This window comes from Lissotriton helveticus, chromosome 10, assembly GCF_964261635.1.
Source record: "Lissotriton helveticus chromosome 10, aLisHel1.1, whole genome shotgun sequence".
Lineage (NCBI taxonomy): Eukaryota > Metazoa > Chordata > Amphibia > Caudata > Salamandridae > Lissotriton > Lissotriton helveticus.
Genome location: NC_136071.1, coordinates 13,841,160 through 13,863,236, shown reverse-complemented (window position 1 = coordinate 13,863,236; position 22,077 = coordinate 13,841,160). Strand labels below are relative to the sequence as shown.

At 51.5% G+C, this 22,077-nt stretch overlaps 1 protein-coding gene across 2 annotated transcripts in view; it reads right to left on the bottom strand.

Annotated features, from left to right (window-relative positions):
* HUWE1 (HECT, UBA and WWE domain containing E3 ubiquitin protein ligase 1) overlaps positions 1 to 22,077 on the bottom strand; it is a 1,655,742-nt gene that overhangs the window by 94,013 nt on the left and 1,539,652 nt on the right. For both annotated transcript variants that reach the window (XM_078664564.1, XM_078664565.1), the window contains one exon: positions 4,771 to 4,927. In XM_078664564.1, the coding sequence (XP_078520690.1) occupies positions 4,771 to 4,927 (157 nt within the window). The remainder of the gene's footprint in view (positions 1 to 4,770; positions 4,928 to 22,077) is intronic.

The window sequence follows — 22,077 nt, the reverse complement described above, 5'->3', positions numbered from 1 at the left end:
GTCTGCATGAGTATTAAACAAAAGGACCCCTTCAAAAGGGCAGGTCAACCAGACGCTCCCTAATGTTCTCAGGGAAAACAGCATCCCGCAGCCAAGCATGGCGACGGAGAGCCACAGAAGTGGCCATAGCACGGCCAGGAGCACCGGCAACATCCAAGGCCGCACGAAGAATAAACACGGCCAAATCACTGCCATCCAACACATGGTGCAGTAGATCAACACGGGCATCCTCATGAGAGACAGAGTGTTGAGCGCCCGCAAGGCAGCAGCACTGGATGAAGCAAAGATGTTACCCCTCCATGAATCCAACCACTGGGCCTCCCGAGACGGAGGAAACAACACCACAGGCAAGGATGGAAAGGCAGTCCGCAGAAGAGAGCCTTGGGTGGAAGGAAAGGCAGACTGGGTCGTGCGGAGCAGGACGGTGGCGATGCAGGAGCGGCTGAGGCAACAGATCACCCGTGGCAGGGCACCCCCAAACCCCCATAAGAGAATTGTGGAGCGAAGCGTCGAATGGAAGGAACAACTCCCGTCAAGCAGAGCCCTGGTGGAGAACCTCGAGGAGATTATCTGGGGAATGGGGTGACAGGTTCACCCATTCGCAAAATGCAAGCGGCTGTGGAAATAGCCCAAACAAAAGCAACACTGGCCTTCATAGGGCGTCGCGGGGAAGATCGCAATTCCTCCATGGGCGACGGCTGCAAACTGAACCGTCCGTCCCCAAGTCCAGCTGCAGGAGGAAGTGGCCAGCCCCGGAATGATGGGGGATCCCCGGACAAGTCGGTGGAAGACCCAAACGCGAGCCGTGGAAAGGAGGGTCCGAGGATTTTGGCCGCGGCGACGGTGAGGAGCCCTCCCTGGAGGATGCCGGTGAAAAGGCAACAATGTGGCGTCCCGTCTCCGGAGAGGAAGAGACCAACAGTTCACAAACTTCCGGAGAGGAAGGAACCTCAGGAGACGAGTCAAGGACCCGACGCCGGCACGGCTCTGTGGAGTTACCGGCTCGATGTCGACCGGCGCCAGAGTGGGTATCGGCGCCGCCGAGTCGACCTCCTTCACCAAGTGCTCCTACGGACAACTGGGCGGGGTAGGAGCCAGTGCGGGTAAGGAACAGCGCCGAAAAGGCGCCGGCTCGGCCTCGCTCGGGGCAGCAGAGCACAGAGAGGACCAAGCAAGACGCGGGAAGGAACCCCAGGCCCCGGGCCTTCACCCGCGGCATCGCCGGGGAGGAAAGCCTCTGGTGCCAAAACGATGCCTGCTCGGCCTCTGGTGAGGCAGCCGCCTGCTCAGAGGGCAGAGGGGGACACGCCCTGAGTCCCGGCGACGCAACAGGGAGCCCCGAAGGGATTTGCGGAGAGGCAGGGACGCCACGGGTCGAAGAGCAGAGCCCCATAGGACTACCCCTAGACGACACCAACCTACTACAACCTGAAGCCGAAACCGCCGACGACTCCGCGGAACGCCCCGCTCGAGGCAAGGGATCCGCAGACGTCTCAGGAGGTGGAGGAGGGGCCAAAGAAGCCTGCAGCATGGCGGAGTAGGCTGTCATTTGGGCCCTAGTCGCCCCGACTGAGTTACTGCTCTCTGGATCTGCGCTGGCTGGTGCGGAAAAAGAAAACTGATGTCAGCGCGTCATCCAGGCGACCACGGCTAACGCGGAGCCGACCGACGCCACCTCTGAAGCTCAGTTACTGCTGACGAAAAACTTTCCGGATCCAGTCTAATACCTGGGGGTAATTCTAAGGTAAGGAATCTATAACTAACTTTCTTTCAGATACATGGATTAGTAGAGTGAGTGAGGAGGCGGACAGAATGTGAGTGTAGGAAAGTAGGATCTGCCTCCATGGAGTCCCCAACTTTTTGCTTGGTGTCAGTATGTTTTTGACCTAGTCTGACTGAGATCCTGCTAATCAGAATCTCAGTCACCGTCCTTTCTACATAAGTTGACCACGGTAAGTACTTCGGTACATCCACAATTGGCTACTGGTGTACCCTTGTAAGACCCTGGTATATGGTACTAAGGTACCCAGGGCATAGATACACCAGGGGTCTTCCATGGACTGCAGCATGTATTGTGCCCCCCATGGGACTGAAATGAAACGGATTACAGGCCTGCCATTGCAGCCTGGGGGAGTTACTGTTTGCACCGCTCTCAACAGATATAAATTTCCTTATAGCTGAGGCTACTATACTTCAAACCTATAAGTCACCCCAACTCAGTCTTTCGGGCAAGGTGCTTGGTTATAAGTGGGAGGGTGCCCCTTGCATCAGCAGGACAACCCTACAAACCCCAATGTCAATTCTCCAGGTTTGTAAGTGTGGCCAGCCATTTTAATACATATAGTGGATATCAGTCATTACGAGATGTCTAAATATATAATGGCTGTACCGAACCCGGTCACGTTTGGTATCAAACATGTTGGAATCATACCCAAACACCGATTCCAGTGTTGGAAGTATGATGCCATGTACTGAAAGGGTCCCTTGGGGTACCCATCCTGTACTCCCACTAATAGCCTTTCAGGGTCTGACAGCAAGCTAGTGCTGCCGCCGACCACAGACATGATTTTGCCATCCTGCTGCTGAGCTTGAGCAGGGGCAGATAGGACAATAGGTTTCCTGTTGCAGGGAGGTGTGACCACCTCTAGAGACAGGACTGTGCCAGCGCCACCAGACAGCTTTGAAGGGCACATTTGGTGCCCTCCTTGCGTACTCCAGATTGAGCCAGTTCAGGGAGCTCTTGGCTACTGCGCTGGCGTGAAACTGGAGATGGGAGTATGCTCCGCTCTGCCCAGCCCCTCCTCTGGGAGGAACCCTCAAGTTGTACTAACCCTTCTCGTAGGGTACTTAAGGACTTAACTGTGGGTGGGCCCTCAGATTCGTGGAGGACCAGGCTCAAGACTGAAACCATGCGACTCTTTGTCCGTCTGGGAGCTTGGACTTCACCTGGAACCGAGACTGCATTAAAGGCGACTCCTGCTGCTTCTGGTCTCGCTTTTCTGCAGGTCTTCTTCGGTGTCTGCTTCATCCAGGTTCTTTTGACAGACCTGTGGGCATCAAGGACACCCAAAGTAATCTCCCTTGGACAGGAGTCACTCATCTGCAGGCACTGCTACAAAGCAGACTCCTGTGGTCCCATGGATTTTCCAAGGCCCAGTAACACAGGTGGTGGTTCTGCAACTCTCTCGAGGCCTGACTTGTACTCTGCAATTTTGAGGACAGTACCCCTCGTCGGTATCGCTGGAACCAAATACCTGTGCACCGTGTTGACTTGCCGTTGCCAAGGCTTGTTGGCTCTGCACTCCAGAGATCTTCAGGCTACAAGAAGCTCCAGCATCTCTTCCCTCCAAGCTAAGCATCCTCTGCAAAGTTGGCCTTCCTTCTTGGTGAGTTGCTCGAGGTCCTCTTGCGACTCCTGTGCCTTCAGCCTGTGGGTCTTCCCGAGGGTGTTCTCCTGCTCCGGTGCGCTCCCCTGCTTGCTCAGGCCCTTCTCGGACTCTCCTGCTTGTAGGGAGTCCCTTTCACCTTGCTAGTCTCAAAGTTGCACCTTCTTCCTTCTCCATGCCGGTTGCGGCTACCAAAGGTTGTTGGTGCCCCTGCCAGACCCTGACCACCTAGTCACCGACATCTGATGTGGGACAGCTTGTGTATGGCTCCTGGTCTTCCTCAGTCACTTGGTCTTCACAGCTGCAACGACAAGGTCACCATCCACTCATCTGAACAGTCGGACATCGGCAGGCATTGCTCTTCCGTGCCTCCTGGCTCACTCCTCAGCGGCATAGACTCTGTCCCTTCTGCTTGCAGGTTTTTCACTTCCAGAATTCCTCCTCGGATAAAATTGGACTTCACCTTCTCCAGAGGCGCTTTCTTCCAAGTCTTCTATTGCCATCTACGGAGGATTCCGACATCTATTCACCCCTATGCAACTTGCTTCCCTGGTGTACGTAACCTGGTTCCCGGGGCATCCACAGGTGGGGTGGCTCTCGAAAAATTCCGTCACCCAAGGGAATTTGTAGGGGTCACGCAACTGTATTCCGACACAGCATCTGTGGGGTACTTACTTTGGGTGGTTCCTTGTGTCCCCGGCTCCTCTGGGTCTTCTTGTCAAAGTCATGTTCTCTTCTACAGTTTGCATTCCACTTTCTTAGTATATGGTTAGGTCTCCACGTGGCCACCACTGTATTTTGTGCTACTTGCCTTATTGCATTTTAAATATTTTGGTGTAGTGTGTTAATATATCCGGGTAGGAGATATACCAATGTGTTAGTCAGTGTTGTGTAATAAATAGAACTATTTTTATATAAACACTGTGGTTCTCTTTAATTGAACTTACACCATAAGGTTAAACTGGCAAAACAAGATGCTTAACATACCTGCAAGATAGGCCTGAAGGCTGCGCACCACAGCAAACACTTTTAAGAGATTTTTACGATTATCGAAGACCACTAAAATCCCCATAAAGGTTGCCTGGATTAGTGCAAGGTGCTTCACTTAAATACGTATGCACCATATACGAAGCCAGACTCCTACAGAGAGGAATCGCAGAAATGCAGGTATCTAGCATGAAAGGCCTGGTAGCTGCGACAGGAAGGTGCATACAAAATGAGGAACTGCAACCTCTGCTACCATCGTAAAAGAGGTGACGGCTGGTAGCTCTGAGAGGTGAATAGACAGTGAGGAATAACTTTGAATATATAGGTAAAGGAAGTAAGAGCTGGCAGCACCAACATGGATGGGTGCAAAGAGTGCTGGAGGCAGTCATCTGCTTACCTATCTGTTTGCAAAGTGTGTAGCCTAGGTGCCGGCCTCCACTCAGAAGCAGTTTTAAGACCGTGTCCCGGGTTGTCGGGTCTCCACGGGATAGCTGTAGTAAGACATTGGCAGCATCTTCCAAGCCTTCTTCCGAACAAGAGTGTGAAGTAAGCACCTGCGGAAAGGAGAACATGTCATGCATAAGCTGGCAATCAAAGCACATTGATATGGCAGGCAGGTAGCCTCGCATGAGGCAACAGTGCTTGCACTCTAGCAGTAAGATCCTTTCAGCCTATGGCCTTCTACTGGAAGCTTGCTATGAATGCCAGGACTGCCAGATTCATATCATTGATCATGAACGAGAAAGAAGAAGCTCATAACAACTGAGTTATCAGTAGAATGAAGATCAACAAGTTACTTACCATGGGTAATGTTCTTTCTGGTAGAGACTATCTAGCAGCAGATTACGTACTTTCTGAATACTGGACTGGATCCAGAAACTTTTTTGAAGTACATGTGTGTGCAGGAACGTAGCGCAGTGAGGATCCCATAGGGACACCATTCTGGAAGTGATGCGCGGGCCTATAAAGGCGCTACTCCAGTGTGCGGCCATTAGTTTCTTTCGAGAGCGTTCTCTCTGCCAGACGTGAAGTCCCAAAATCAATTCAGTACATCAGTGTGCAGATTCCTAGACTTCAGCTCTTAAGAGGTAGAGTTGAATCACAGAGCAGGAAGGATGGGCCGGTCAGTGAGAAATCTCTGGCTAGTCTTCTAGGAGGAAGAGCGTTACTGAGAGAACTATCTTGTTTTACTCATGGATTCTTCTAGACGCAGGTTACTCACCTTTTGAATAGGTGCTTGTGAGGAAATGGAGTATTATATGGTGTGGTTGTGCGAATAAGAAAGTGGCTCTGTATATACTGCACCAAAGTAAAGTACAGTGTACACAAAGTCCACAGTCCCCAGAGGTTTGGCAGAGGCTAAAGTTAGATATAACCTCACTCTCTAAAGTGGTAGCTTGTTCGAGCAGTAAGGCAGTATCAGAGGACAGTGTAAAGCATTTGTTGTACACACTCAGTCAGCAAAAGGTTTCACACACTCAAGAACCGAACTCCAGGCCAATTGTTTTGATTATCAAAATGGAGTAGTTTCTGTCCTGTAACTCCAGTTCTGTAGTAGGGGTATCTCTGTTATCGTCATAATCTAGTGAATAGTCCCGCCCATGTGCGCGGACCCCGGAGCAATCAAAAATAATCTCTTAAGTTGTCAAAACATGCAGAACTGCACAGACACTTGAGAGAATGTAAAGACAGATAATGCAGCCTATATCCACAGGCTACACTGTCCAGTACTTCAACTAGAAATTCCACCAAAATCCACAAACAGCACAGCCTGTCCAGGGTTTTCTACAGAGAAAACCCTGCCTTTAACAGCAAAACCCTCTGGAATGATAGAGAGGAAGAAGTGGACAGACAAGCCCCATAGGCAGCCATTATATGGCTCAAAACAGGATACTGTGCCTTTAAGAGAACTTTCCAGAACTTCACAGTATCCCAGAATGCACTGCAGGTCCCTTTTACTTTCAGTTCTTTTTGAAGGCGTAACACGCCAGACCTGTAGCATTCCTGACATGAATATCTCTCTCCACCGGGGAGGAGGACGGGCGCTTATGACTATAACAGAGATACCCCTACTACAGAACTGGAGTTACAGGACAGAAACGACTCCTTCTGTAGTAGGGGATCTCTGTGTATAGTCATTATCTAGTGAATAGAATGGCAAGCCCATCCCCACACCAAAGCGGCGGTGGAGAACAAAGAAATAACACCACTACAGTGCGAACAGATGTCGCAGCGAAGCCTGCCCAAACTGAGCGTCTGCCCTGGCATCAGTGTCCAGGCAGTAATGCTTAGGAAAGGTATGGACCGACTTCCAAGTGGCCGCCTTGCAGATTTCTGCAATTGGAACATTACGGAGCAAAGCAGTCGTGGCAGCTTTGCCCCTGGTGGAATGAGCCTTAGGTTTACCCCCTAAGGTCTTATTAGCCTTTTGGTAACACAACTGTATGCAGGACAAAATCCACCTCGAGATGAACTGTTTAGAGGTAGCAAGACCCATCCTGACTGATCCATAATTGATAAACAATTGGTCTGACCTACGAATATCCTTGGTTTTATCCAGATTAAATTTCAACACCCTCCTAACATCCAGGGAATGCAGAGATCTTTCCGCTGGAGGTGAAGGATTCTGAGCAAAACGTAGGTAAAGTTATAGTCTGGTTAACATGAAAGTCAGATATAACCTTTGGAAGAAATTTAGGGTGAGTATGCATAACAACCTTAGCAGCATGAAATACAGTACAAGGTTCTTGGCAACACAACGCCTGAGTTTCACTCACCCTGCGGGCCGATGTAATGGCCACAAGGAACGCCGCCTTCCAGGACAGGTGCTGCAACGAAGCCTTATGAATAGGTTCAAAAGGCTCCTTCATCAATCTGGACAGCACCACGTTTAATTCCCATGAAGGCGAAGGAAGCCGGACAGGAGGTAACACTTTCTTCAAGCCTTCCAAAAATCTTTGATCACAGGGATCTGGAAGAAGGAAGTCTGTGAAGGGCATTTCCTGTAGGCAGTCAGCGCAGCAAGATGAACCTTAATGGAATGGACATTAAGGCCAGACTGCGCCAGGTGTAGAAGATACGGAAGGATGACATCTTCCTTACACGTCGTTGGGTCATAATCCTTGGACTTGCACCAAATGCGAAACCTCTACCACTCTTAAGCGTAAGAAGTCCGAGTGGAAGGTCGCTTAGATTCCTTCAGTATGTCCATACAATCTTCTGGTAGATTCAAATGGCCATATTGCACTATCTCAGGAGCCATGCCGCCAAACTCAAAGACGAGAGGTTGGGGTGCAACATCTGCCCCCCGAACTTCGTGAGAAGGTCCGGCCTGCACGGCAGCCGTATGTGAGGAAGGAGAGACCGGCGAAGCAGGTCCGTGAACCACCACTGCCTGGGCCATTCCGGGGCAAACAGGATTATCCGCGCCCTGGACTGGGACAGCTTGATGAGCACCGCTGGAATCAGGGGAATGGGTAAAGAAGCGTACAGAAAGCTGTTCGACCAGTCGATCCATAACGCATTCCCCAGCGTCCCCGGCTGGTAGTACCTGGAGGCGAAGTCTCGGCATTCGCTGTTTCCGGCGGTGGAGTACAGATCTACGTCTGGAGTCCCCCACCTTCCGAAGACTTCTCCTAGTACTTCGTCGTTTATGACCCATGTGTGGTTTTCCTGAATCAGTCTGCCTGAACATTCTGCACACCTGGCAGATGGGTAGCCGTTATCGTCAGTCCTCTGGCTAGAAGCCAGCGCCAGATTGCCTGCGCCTCCTGCGACAGAGTGCGCGATCTCGAACCCCCCTGCTTGTTGAGGTAATACATCGTGGTCGTATTGTCCGTCTGTACAAGCAGAGAGTTGGTCTGGAGGGACGGAAGAAACGCCTTCAGTGCCAAGTGAAAAGCTCTGAGTTCCAGGAAATTGATGTGATACGTGGACTCCATCGGGGACCACGTTCCTTGTATCTGTAAGTTCTCCGGAATACGCTCCCCAGCCTTGGAGAGACGCATCCGTCACGATAGTCTGTGTGGGAATGTCCTTGTGAAAGGGATCCCCCCTGAGGAGATTCTCCGCTGAACACCACCACTTCACAGACTGAAGAGCATGCAGAGACAGTCGTATCTTGTCGTCCCAAGATCCTTTCCTCTGATCCCACTGATCCTCCAAGCACCCCTGCAAAGGTCTCATTTGCAGCCGTGCGTGTGGCGTGAGGAAGATACAAGAGCCCATCGACCCCAGTAGAGAAGACACCGTCCTCACTGTTGTAGATGGAGCGGTCATAAGAGCCTGAGCCTTCCGAAGGAGTGATAAACGTCTCTCCTCTGAAGGAGACACGCTTGCTGACAGCGTATTGATGGAGGCTCTGGACCGGAGTCGGGACAGACTTGGACATGTTGATGTGCAACCCCAGCTTGTTCAAGAGAATGCACGTCTTCTGGAAGTGTGCTTGAGCTTCCGAGAAGGAGGCCTTGATCAACCAATCGTCCAGGTACGGGTAGACAAACACCTCGTTTTTCCTCAGGTGTGCAGCTACCACTGCCATGCACTTCGAGAATGTTCTGGGCGCAGATTTCAGCCCGACTGGCAGTACTGTGTACTGATTGTAGGAAGGTAGATCCCTGACTATGGTTGCCCCCAACTTTTTGCCTGGTGTTTTGCTGGTTTTCTGACTTAGTTGACCTGGGGCCCTGCTATTCAGGACCCCAGGCCTACTGCTCTCTCTGTAAAATGGATTCCATGTACCCTAGGTACATATCTAATTGGATACTGAGTCACCTTATCAGTCCCTGTACAGTGTACCTTAGGTACCCAGGGCATAGGTGTACCCAGGGCCTACCAGGGGCTGCAGCATGTATTATGCCACCCCTGGCTGGCCATCCAAAGCTGACACAACTGGATGCACGACAGCTGGGGCAAGGTGGTGTAATCACCTCTTGCTGTAGATATAGTATTCCTATATCTAACCCTAAAATGGACACACAGATCTCCTATCAGTCACTCCTATGGCAGGCCTTAACAATCCTGAAGGCAGAGTGCTTGGAATCGTGTGAGATGGTGCTCTGGCATGAGCTGGGCCTGTCTGCGGCTTTCGGGATCCATCCCTTAGCCGTTTCCATGATATCGCATACCATATACTCTTTTTTTTTTTTAAAACCTTTATTGCACAGAATCATAAACAATTACGGGCCTACAACCATCCGGCCGGCCTCGACATCATTCGGAGCACCGTAGCAAGCAATATGGCAACTCAGTAGCAACAAAAATCCAAATACAGGCAACCTAGGTTACATGGAAGCATTTACACTACCGAGAAGCAGGAGAAATTAAGGTTTAATTTTATAATGTTCATAAAGCATATGTAATAATAAACGTTAGAAAGGATCAAAGTTCTCACTATACATTCAAAACAAAGGTGGGCAACGTCCATCAAAGAAATCCAGCGAGCATTAAAACAGAAGCAAAATGGCGGCACAGTGATATCTGAAAAGGATTGATAATCGCCTAGCATGTCGTGTGCCGATCGCTACCCACCCCTACCCGACCCACACCATTGACAAAAGAAAAAGGAAAAAGGAAAGGAATTGGAGAATAAAGAAAGAAAAATAAGGCCCATAGGAACTAAAACGGACAAAACAAAGCCCCCCCCCCTACCCCCCACCCAGCACACATGCAGAGGCTACGGCCTACCCCCCCTAGCAGCGTGCCTGTCGCCCAATAAAGAGTACCCGAAATAAAGAAAGAAGAGAAAGGAAGAAAAAGTATACATATAAAACCGGAGGAGGGCCAAATTTATGTGTCCTAAACAGCCCGTCAGGATATTCTCGGCCGCCCTACCCCCGACCCCAAATTGAAGCATAACCAACATCCAGCTCCCCCGTCTACCCATCACAGTCCCAGCAAAGCAAACAACAGTAAGCAAAATTTAAAATCATTTTCAACCTTGTCCCTGACGATCCAGCGTGCCAACGAGAAGCAACAATAAAACAGCCCCCCAGAATGAGGTAAACAGCTGCAAGGACCACGGCAGGACAGGGCGCCGTCCACAAAGAACTGTCCAACACAAAGCCATGCGGGCCACCGGTGTACAAAGAAGGGCGGTGCGCAATAGCAGTCCTCCAAAGTTAAACAGTTGAAGTAGAAGCAGCGCGCCCAGGACACAATAGGAAGAATCGCCAGCAGATCCCGAAGAAGTTGCAGGACATGGCGCCCAAAGGCGACTCCCCAGCAGCTGCGCCAGTCCAGGAGTCTCACAGCTCTCCACCGCTGTAGCAGATAGAGTCGCAGCGGTATCCAGCTCTCGCACCCCCAGCGTCTCCATGTACCTCTGGATAGACAGCTCACCGTAATCGGGCCCAGGGTGTGGCGAAGCGCTCTGCACGCGATCTCCAGCTCGGCCAGTTAAGGATGGCGTGGACAAAATGGCATCTAATCGGCCTCCCAGGTCCCGGGCATGACCACACCAAGCAGCTCGTAAGGCAACCAGGGCGCCCAGAATCTCGGTGATCTTAAGGGGCACCTCCGGAGATGAGGATGATGAAGCTCCTTGCACACAGGGCTCGACGACTAGGGGCAGTCCTCGAGTCCGTACGCCGGCATCCCCTTCCAGCAGTCCGTCGTCCCATGGGCGCCCCGACAAGCACAGCCAGGTCGCGGGGACATGGGCAGCACATTCCATACCGACTCGGCACACGGACATTGTGCGATGTCGGCAGTCGTAAGCACCCTCAGTAGTTGGTCAGGCCACCAGGTATAGTCGCCGAGCGCTCGGTTCAAAATGGCCACCTTCACCGCTCCGGAGACTGAAAGGCACCCAAAGTCGGCCAGGGGTAAGGATACAAATGTAGCACTGGCAGCTGCAAGATCGAGCAAGTGTGGAGGTGAAAAGGAATGAAAGCGCGCTGCTGCGGAGAACTCTAAGCGGCCGCCGCTATCCGCCGGTCGACTCCGCTCTGCCGTCAGTGGCCGCTGTTGTGGCGGTCGGGGCCAGCCGGCTCCGAGAACAAAGACCCGGTCGCCGCCATTAACACCGGAAAAGAAACAGGGACGTTCAATCAGTCCTGTTGCAGGGAGCACATCGGGGGGCACACCGCTGGAATCAGCATCACTTCCCGAATCCGATACCGTATCAAGAAGACCGGATAAAGTACAGGATGAGCAACGGTACGGAGGGAAGACAAGCGGGGCAGCGGAGCCAAGGGTTTAGGCGGCCATCATGTTTGCAGGCTAGGCTCCTCCCATACCATATACTCTTAAGTGCATTATAATCCTCGCGGTTATGTGCCAACTCTGGTATCGCTTTATCAAAACATGTCGAGTAAGGTGTCATACGAATTGGAATACTAACCCCTCGCCAATTCTGGCGACGGGGTTAGCATTCCACCCTTCTAGAGGGACACGACATGTATGTAACCTGTAACCCGGTTAAAGTCAGACATAGCCTTAGCTCCACAAAATGGATGCTGCCACCGAGACACAAGTCTGCCCTCCTGCTGCTGGGAGTCCTCCCAGCCCAGGAGGCAAGGACAAAGGGTTTCCTGCCAGGGGCGGTGCCAGCACCGTCCCAGACAGGATTTTGTGTATCCTAGGTAGGCAGGGCTTTAGAGGAAGGTGACTGCAAGTGGCACCCCGGTGCTCACTGTGCATAGGCCGGCTGAAACCAGTTCCAGGGGCACTCCAGCCCCTGGCCTGGGGAAAGCCCGCCAAAGGAGAGGGGTGTAACCACCCCCCTCCTAGTCCCACCCATAGGGCAGGACTTAGTCGCGTGCCAGCCCCTTTTTGCAGGATAAAGGTAGGAACTGGCCCCCTTCCAAATCAGATCATCTTTGAATCCTGAACCAACTTTCCACGAAAGGAACTCAAGACTCTTCTCAAGATTTCTCCCTTGTGACTAAGGAGTAGTCACCCTGCAGCAGCAGGCACCAACCAAGCATCGCGGTTTGTTGCCAGTCTCTCCTTCGGATCAAGACTGCTCCAGCACGACGAGAACCGGCTTCCCTGGCACCTCTGACCTCAACCTGCATCATCAGCCCAGCTGTGATCCGTGGGTGTGACGAGACCTCGAGGGACCGGCCATCTTCAGAACTGCACGACGCTTGTCCAGCACGACGCCTGAGTGACCCTCGACCGAGTGCCTTGGGGTAAGAGAAGCCCCGACCCTGAGCAGCTCCAGCACCGAAGTCCAGCCCCCCTGCATCCACGAGATCGGCGTGGGGCCCTTCTGCTTTCTGCTGCTCACCGCGTTGTCCAGGTCGCTTGCCCGTTGGCTAGTGGCCCCCTCACGACGCTCCACGACAACACTGCTGGTCTGGTTGCTCCAGACTAGCCCGTGCTCCCCTCCATCGGAGGAGCACCCTGGACCCTCCTGGTCCACTCAAGACGCCATTTTAGGTCCACCGCGTGGGCCTTGCATTTGCCAAGACTTGTTGCCCAATCCTGGGTCCAGCGACGTCGACAGCAAGAACCTTCGTGGGACAGCTCGCACCTCCATCCTGGTCGCCGACAACGCCTCCTGGTCCGAGAGACTGCAGAGCCCAGCAGCGCCCACTCACCTGACTGCGGTCACTTCGCCCGGTGCCATCCTGGTGCCCACTTAATCACTGGCTAGTGATTCAGAACTTGGTCCCCTCTGCTTTCAGGTTTTCTTCTTCCCTGATCCAGGCTTGGATCACCACAAACTTTCTTCACTGGCCGCCTGCCAGCAACTCTTTCTTCAGGCTCCTGGATCTTCAACGTGGGTTTCCGACGCAACTTCAACCCTATGCAGCCGCAGCCCCTGGGCTAGGTAACCTGAGTACTCCGGTGCTCCAGCATAGTCCAACACCCTAAGTGTTCGGATCCACTCCCGTTTTCGACCCACCTAGTCGGGTTCGCCCGAGAACAGTAACTTTGTCTTTACTAGCTTCCATAGACTTTTTCCCGCCTTACGCGTGAGAGTTCCCACTCTGCACACGACGTCCACAGGCCTCCTGCAACTAATCTAAGTGTTTAGCATTGTAGGACTAGCGTTTCTAAAGTCTATGAGAATAGTTACTTACCTGCTAGTAATTCGCATTCCACTTTTGTAATATATGGTTTTTCGTGCCCCTCGGGCATTTGTGTAAATTGTGCGACTTAAAGTATTTTCTTAAGAGTTTTGTATTGTGCTTAGCTCCCTGACTCATAAAGAGTTCAGGGTAGACTTGTTAGAAATAAATTGAATATGCTACTTACCAGTATGCATCTGTTCTTGGCATGTAGGGCTGCTAACATTCATATCTTAGCATTAGATCGCCGCCTAGTGTTGGGTCCGGATGATCGCACATTGTTGTCCTGGAAGAGTCTTCGAAGTATCCTGAGATAGGTGGCTCCTCCCCTGGACTACAGTGCGCATGGGCATCGGCTCCATCCCCAGATTGTTTTTCGCCATTGTGGCAGAAGATGGAGTGAAAAGTGTAAAGGATGTCCATGCTAATAAGTGAATACAATAGTATATCTGCAGCTGCGACAGGCACCGGGGAGGAGGGTGGGCGATATGAATGTTAGCAGCCCTACATGCCAAGAACAGATGCATACTGGTAAGTAGCATATTCAGTTCGAGGCATGTGGGCTGCTAAATTCATATCTTAGCATAGAATACATAGCAGTCCCTCCATTAGCGGCGGTTGCCCGTGCCAGCTGCAGAAACCTGAAAGAGTGTCTTGAGAACAGCCTGTCCTACAGCAGCTTGCTGCTTGGAATGTACGTCAACACAGTAGTGTTTTGTAAAGGTATGTGGTGTAACCCACGTGGCTGCTCTGCAAATATCTTCTAAAGGAATGTTTCCCAGGAAAGCCATGGATGCCCCCAGTTTGCGTGTGGAGTGCGCCCTTGGGGGTATCGTTAAAGTGCGCTTGGCCTTTTGATAACATATTTGGATGCACTTAACAATCCACCTGGCTATTCCTGCTTTGGAAATAGGGTTGCCTTTGTGTTGTGGTGCGAAGGCAACAAAAAGTTGTTTTGTCTTTCTAAAGGGTTGTGTCCTGTCCATGTAGTACATCAACGCCCTCCGTACGTCTAACGTATGGAGCATTCTTTCCGCCACCGTTTGTGGGTTTTGGAAGAATGCCGGTAAGTCAATAGTTTGGTTGAGATGAAACTGTGACACCACCTTCGGAAGGAATTTGGGGTTAGTACGTAGCACTACCCTATTTGGATGAATCTGAATGAATGGCTCTTGGATTGTGAGCGCTTGCAGCTCACTAACACGCCGTAGCGACGTGATAGCGATTAGGAAAGCTACTTTCCACGTTAGGAACTGGAGTTCACACGAGTGCAGTGGCTCAAAAGGTGGTCCCATTAGTCTGGTGAGGACCACATTGAGGTTCCACACCGGAGCTGGTGGTGTTCTTGGGGGAATGACTCGCTTCAGACCTTCAAGGAAAGCCTTAATGGCAGGCACTCTGAAGACAGAGAGATGCTGCCTGTTCTGAAGATAAGCCGCTATGGCGGATAGATGTATCCGAATGGAAGTGTACGCTAGATTGCACTTGTAAAGATGCAACAGATAGCAAATGATGTTAGGGATAGATGCATCAAGCGGGTTGACGTCATTGGCTGTACAGTAAATGACAAAACGCTTCCATTTCGCAGCATAGCATGCTCTGGTAGTCGGCTTCCTAGCCTCCTTGATGATGTCCATGCATTCCGGAGGCAGGTTAAGGTAGCCAAACTCTAGGACTTCAGGAGCCAGATTGCCAGGTTGAGCTGTTGCGGATCTGGATGCTGAATTTCTCCATGGTTCTGCGTCAAAAGACTGGGCGTGAGGCGCAGTCTTTGATGCGGCACCACTGAGAGTTCGAGGAACGTGGTGTACCATGCTTGGCGCGCCCACGTTGGAGCAACTAGGATGAGAGTCATCGCGTGCTGCCTTAGCTTTCTCGCGACCAGCGGTATCAGAGGGGCTGGTGGAAAAGCGTACGCAAATTTGCCTGACCAGTTCATCCATATCGCATTGCCCTGCGACTGTGGGTGAGGGAACCTGGCGGCAAAGTGTTGGCATTTTGCGTTTTCTTTTGTGGCAAACAGGTCTATCTCTGGATGACCCCACTGCTGGAAGTACGGGTGGAGTACAGATGGGTGTAACTCCCACTCGTGCATTTGATGGCTGTATCTGCTGAGCAGATCCGCCATCTGATTGTCCTTGCCCGGGAGGTGTTCCGCCATGAGGAAAATGTTCCTCTGAATGGCCCACTTCCACATGCCCTGAGCCAGATGAGACAGCTGTGGCGAGTGGGTGCCCCCCTGTTTTTGAATGTAGTACATCGCGGTCATGTTGTCCGTCCGGACTAACACTACCTTGTTGCACAGATGTACAATGAAGGACTTGAGCGCCATGAAGATTGCCATCAGTTCCAGATAGTTGATGTGCATCTTCTGTTGCTGCGTCGTCCATAGTCCGTGCACTGTGTAAGTGAGCAGATGAGCTCCCCATCCCTGGAGAGATGCGTCCGTTGTCAGGATAATTTGTGGCACTGGCTCCTGGAACAGTCGGCCCTTGCAAAGGTTGTGTGGAGTCCACCAATGCAGAGAGTCGTATGCCCGACTGGTAACCAACACTAGGTCTGTCAATTGTCCCTGAGCCTGTGTCCACTGATTTGCTAAGTGTGAGAAGTTGGCCTGATGTGCAGTGTTCACTATTCTAGTGATCACTATATATCAGTCCAAACAACCCTTATTGATGATTGGTTGTAAGTCAACCTTATAGACCCGCTATCCTAGTAGCATGGATACGAGCAGTCTAAGGCTAAGACTCTAGAGGGCGTGTTAAGCCAGCTGTTTTACCATCACATTACCCCTTGAACACCCAGTGAAAGGACACCACACAAGTGTTATGAAAATAAACAATGTATTTATTAGAATCACAACAACCCTGTACTCTTTATGAGGACAGGGTGCTAAGCACACAACAAAACTCTTACGAAAATACTTTTAAGTTAGCACGTTACACAAATGCCCGAGGGGCACGAAAAACCATATACGCTAAAAGTGGAATGCGAATTACTAGCAGGTAAGTAACAGTTCTAATAGGCTTTGGAATCGCTAGGACTGGACTAGGGAATCGTTAGATTACTACTAGGAGGCCCAGGGGACTCGGGTGCAGAGTGTGCACTCTCACGCGGGATGCGGGACAAAGTCTATGGAAGCTAGAATTCACAAAGTTAGTGTTCACGGGCGAACCCGACCTGGTGGGAAGAAAACGACAGTGGATCCTGACCCTAGGATAGTGAGGCTATGCTGGGACACCGAAGTGCCGAAGTTACCTAGCCCAGGGGCTGCAGCTGCATAGGTCTGAAAAGACGTCGGGGATCTCGTTGCCGGACCAGGAGCCTGGAAGGAAGAAGTTGCTGGCAGGCGACCAGTGAAGGAAAGTTCGATGGATCCAAGCCTGGATCAAGGAAGAAGAAAACCTGAAAGCAGAGGGGACCAAGTTCTTGAATCACTAGCCAGTGATTAAGTGGGCACCAGGATGGCACCGGGCGAAGTCACCGCAGTCAGGTGAGTGGGCGCTGCTGGGCTCTGCAGTCTCTCGGACCAGGAGGCGTTGTCGGCGACCAGGATGGAGGTGCGAGCTGTCCCACGAAGGATGAAGTCGTTGGCGTCGAAGTTACCCAGGATTGGGCAACAAGCCTTGGCTAATTCAAGCCCACGCGGTGGACTCAAAATGGCGTCTTGAGTGGACCAGGAGGGTCCGGGGTGCTCCTCTTCTGGAAGGGAGCAAGGGCCAGTCTGGAGCAACCAGACCAGCAGCAGAAATGTCGTCGGGCGTCGTCAGGAAGGCCACAAGCCAACGGGCTAGTAGCCAAACAACGCGGTGAGCAGCGGAAAGCAGAAGGGCCCCACGCAGATCGTGGAGATGCTGGGGGGCTGCACTTCGGAGCTGGAGCTGCTCAGAGTCGGGGCTTCTCGGACCCCAAAGCACTCACCAGTGGAATACTCGGCGGGCTTGCTGGAAAGAAGTCGTGCAGTCTTGCAGATGGCCGGTCCCTTGAGGTCTCGTCGCACCCACGGTTCTCAGCTGGGCTGTAGAGGTGGGTAGAGGTCAGAGGTGCCAGGGAAGCCGGTTCTCGTCGAGCTGGGCAGTCGGATTCCGGAGGAAGGACTTACAGCAGACCGCAGTGTTCTTAGATGGTGCCTGCGGATGCAGGGTGACTACTCCTTAGTCACAAGGGAGAAATCTTAGGAAGAAGTCTTGAGTTCCTTTCGCAGAAAGTAGTTTCAGGATTCAAAGATGATCTGATTTGGAAGGGGGCCAGTCTCTACCTTTATCCTGTAAAAAGGGGCTGGCACGCGACTAAGTCCTGCCCTATGGGTGGGACTAGGAGGGGGGTGGTTACACCCACTTCCTTGGCGGGCTTTTCCCCAGCACAGGGTCTGGAATGACCCTGGAACTGGTTCAAGCCGGCCTATGCATAGTGAGCACCGGGGTGCTACTTGCAGTCACCTTCCTCTAAAGCCCTGCCTACCTACAATACACAAAACCCTGTCTGGGACGGTGCTGGCACCGCCCCTGGCAGGAAACCCTTTGTCCTTATCTCCTGCTCTGGGAGGACTCCCAGCAGCAGGAGGGCAGACTTGTGTCTCGGTGGCAGCATCCATTTTGGGGATGCTAAGGCTCTGTCTGACGTTTAACCGGGTTATAGGTTACAGGCATGTCGTGTCCCTCTAGAAGGGTGGAATGCTAACCCCGTCGCCAGAATTGGCGAGGGGTTAGTATTCCAAGTCGTATGACACCTTACTCGACATGTTTTGATAAAGCGATACCAGAGTTGGCACATAACCGCGAGGATTATAATGCACTTAAGAGTATATGGTATGCGATATCATGGAAACGGCTAAGGGATAGATCCCGAAAGCCGCAGACAGGCCCAGCTCATGCCAGAGCACCATCTCACACGATTCCAAGCACTCTGCCTTCAGGATTGTTAAGGCCTGCCATAGGAGTGACTGATAGGAGATCTGTGTGTCCATTTTAGGGTTAGATATAGGTATACTATATCTAAAGCAAAGGGTGATTACACCACCTTGCCCCAGCTGTCAAGCAGCCAGTTGTGTCAGATTTGGATGGCCAGCCAGGGGTGGCATAATACATGCTGCAGCCCCTGGTAGGCCCTGGGTACACCTATGCCCTGGGTACCTAAGGTACACTGTACAGGGACTGGTAAGGTGACTCAGTATCCAATTTAGATATGTACCTAAGGTACATGGAATCCATTTTACAGAGAGAGCAGTAGGCCTGGGGTCCTGAATAGCAGGGCCCCCGGTCAACTAAGTCAGAAAACCAGCAAAACACCAGGCAAAAAGTTGGGGGCAACCATAGTCAGGGGTCAACCTTCCTACATAACCCCCCCCCAAACGAAAGGAGATAAGGCTATCCTTGTCCAGGTAAGCCTATATTGCCTAAGTGGCCATTTAAGGAAGTACCAGCACTGGCATGGTTACCCCCTATGTCATGGTCCACTAAGCAATCCCTCACCCTAAGGGTGTCTGAGGGTCTCCACCATAGGGAATCTCTACCTGTGGTGTGTTTTGTCAAAGAAAAAGGCTGGTGCTGAAATGGAGTACTGAAGTGAGGCTCCACTAATTTTGGGCCCAGCTTCCTCCAATCATTTTCCACCATATAGGCCTTTCTTTCCAAGACTGAGTTGTTTTGGGCTCTCAGGGTCAACCTCTGGCTACCTACAGCTGGAGGTTGGGTCCCTCTGTTTGGCTTACTGGAGGGACAGTTCAGGTCTGGGGCCCTCAGGTCCCAAGTTTGGCTGTGCCCAACAGTGTCCATCTGTGGGAGGTCCCTAACTAATTTTAAGGGGGATCCCTCAGGAGTGTGTCTTATTTTCACTTGGCTAGGTCTACTAGCTTCAGTGCCCTTAATCTGCTGATTGGGAAATTCTTTTGGACAGGGGGCCCCTTGGGGTCCAACACTGGCCTCCCTGACCTCTACAGCCCTGGGCTGACTGAGGCAGGGTAGAGAGGGGCAGGTTACCTGCTCCAGACTGGGTCCCACCTTGGAAGGGTCCACTGACATCAGGGGTTCTGCCAGGCTAGGCCTGACTACCTCTGTGGCAGTTTCTTCACAAGGGGTCAGATCAGTTCCCTGAGGAGGCTGATCCTTTCCTAAAGTCTGGTGGGAGGGAGATTTCTCTTCCTCCCCAATACTCTCTGTCTGAGTGGAGTGATCCATAGTTTCAGGCTTCACAACACTGTCATCTGTCTGAGTTTGAGCTGTGGCCATCACAACTCTCCCAACCTTTTCAGGAGGGGGCTCAGTTTGGGTGTGGGCTGTTACCATGACAGCCTTGACAACCTGTTCTGGGAAGGAAGTTGTCTGAGATGGGGTTGTGACTGGCACAACCCTCCTGACCTGTTCAGGGAGGACATCTTGGACTGGGGCTGTGGCTACCACTGCCCCACTAACCTTACCATGGGTGTTCACCATTCTAGAATGGGTCTCTTGCTCTACTTCAGCCCAGGCTGAGAGCTCTAAATCATTCCCCAGTAGGCAATCTACAGGCAAGTTTGGTGACACTGCCACTCTCTTGTGGCCAGTGACACCTCCCCAGCTGAGATTGACCACTGCCATGGGATGATCTCTCTGTACTCCATCAATATTGGTCACCTGGTATGTGGCACCAGGTAAAAGTTGCCTTGAGGGGACTAGACTCTCAGTCACCATAGTGATGCTAGCCCCTGTATCTCTATAGGCCTCAACTTTTATACCATTGATGAGGGGCTCCTGTCTGTACCTGCCCAAAGTGTTGGGACAAGTTGTGAAGTTGGCAAACCCCATGCCAGTCTCACAGACAAGAGTATCTAAGTCAGGGGACCTGGTTAGGCCAGAGTCCCCAGGAACTCCCAAAGTAAATGCACCCAAATTCTTGGGGGCACTCCCACCACCTGGGGGATTACTACTAGTAGTAACAGGAGGTTTGGGAATGTTACTTGGGGGTATGTTTTCCTTATTGTTATTCTTTGGGCAACTGCTGTCAGTTTTTAAATGACCCACCTGTTTACAGGGATAACAATAAGGTTTCTTCTGGTTGTTGGAAGGATTCTGGGACCCACCCCCCTCAGAGGATTTTTGGGGCCCTGATGTGGTTTGATCTGTAGATTTATTCCCACCCTTCTCTTGAGGCTTGGTTGATTCCTTTTTCTGGTCACCACCTTGGTTCTTGGGCCTAATCCTGGTTCTGACCCATTTGTCTGCCCTCTTACCCAATTCTTCTGGAGAGGTCAGATCAGAGTCTACCAGGTGCTGGTGTAATAACTGGTTCTGACAATTATTTAAGACTTGCTCTCTCATAATTAGATTATACAATCCCTTGAAATCAGTAACCTTACTACCCAGTAGCCAGCCTTCCAAAGCCTTAGTGGCACAATCAACAAAGTCAGACCAGTCCTGAGACTGAGTTTTCTGGGTGTCTCTGAACAGCAACCTGTACTGCTCAGTGGTTAAACCAAACCCATCAACCAGTGTATTCTTCAGGACCTGGTAATTGTTAGCATCCTCCACTCTTGTAGTGAGGAGCTTATCTCTACCTTTACCATCAAAGGAGAGCCACAGTATAGCTGCCCACTGACTCTGGGGAATGTTCTGCACAGTGCAGGCCCTCTCCAGAGCAGCCATCCATTTCTGGATATCATCCCCTTGCTTAAAGGGGGGCACTATTTTAGTCAGGTGTTTAGTATCTAAACCCTTCTCTCTATCTCTTGGGAGATTGCTGCCACCAGTGGGAGTTAGCCCACTCATCTGCTGCTCTCTTGCCAGGGCAAGCTTCTCTTTGGCCAGGGCAATTTCTTCCCTTTCAATCCTCAGTTCAGCTTGTCTCATCCTAGCCTCATGCTCCCTTCTCTGAGGGGAAGTAAATCTCCTCTGTGGAGGATTCCTTCTCCCCTGAGAAGAGGCATTAGAGTGCAGAGATCTATTGGAGTCCCTAGAAAGAGATCTATCTCTCCTAACTCCAAGGTTAGGCCCACTTCGGGTCAGTACTGGGGGTCCCCCAGATCCTAGCCCAAGTAAGTCTAAGTTGGTCCTAGTTAGCCTTCTGACTACCTCAAGACCTTTGTCTACCTCATCCCCAGAGAGTACCTCCTCATCCTCCTCCTCAACTGCTGAATCAGTGTTGGGGAGGTCTGGATCCCCAGAGGTTCCCTCTAAGGCTGGCATGCTCTCATGTAACTGAGAGAGCTTTCTGGCATCATATGTCTCTAAGAGACCTATCAGAAAGGGAAGGGTGGGGTTAGACCCCTGCTTCAGTTTCCTGGAGACACAGAGTTGTCTCATCTCCTGAAAATTGAGAGCTGCATATCTTGAAGTGACCTGTGGAGGGTCAACACTGACCAGGGGAGTCTCAGTAGAGTCCCCCTGAGTCGACATGCTTTTCTAGTGAGGTGTAAGTGGTGCACTTACCTACACTATATGTTTGCCTACTGATCCCTTGCTAGAGTTGTAGTTTAGGGTGTGCTAGGCCCTAGGAGCTACAACAGCTGGTTCAGTAGAACTCAGAGTATTCTAAGCTAAGTTATATGTACCTTTAGTACTTATGTGATCTTTCACAAGATATTCTTAGGGCGTGTGTGGTAAAACAACAGCAAGCTCAAATCCCAACCGCTGCTCACCAATGTGAGAAGTTGGCCTGATGTGCAGTGTTCACTATTCTAGTGATCACTATATATCAGTCCAAACAACCCT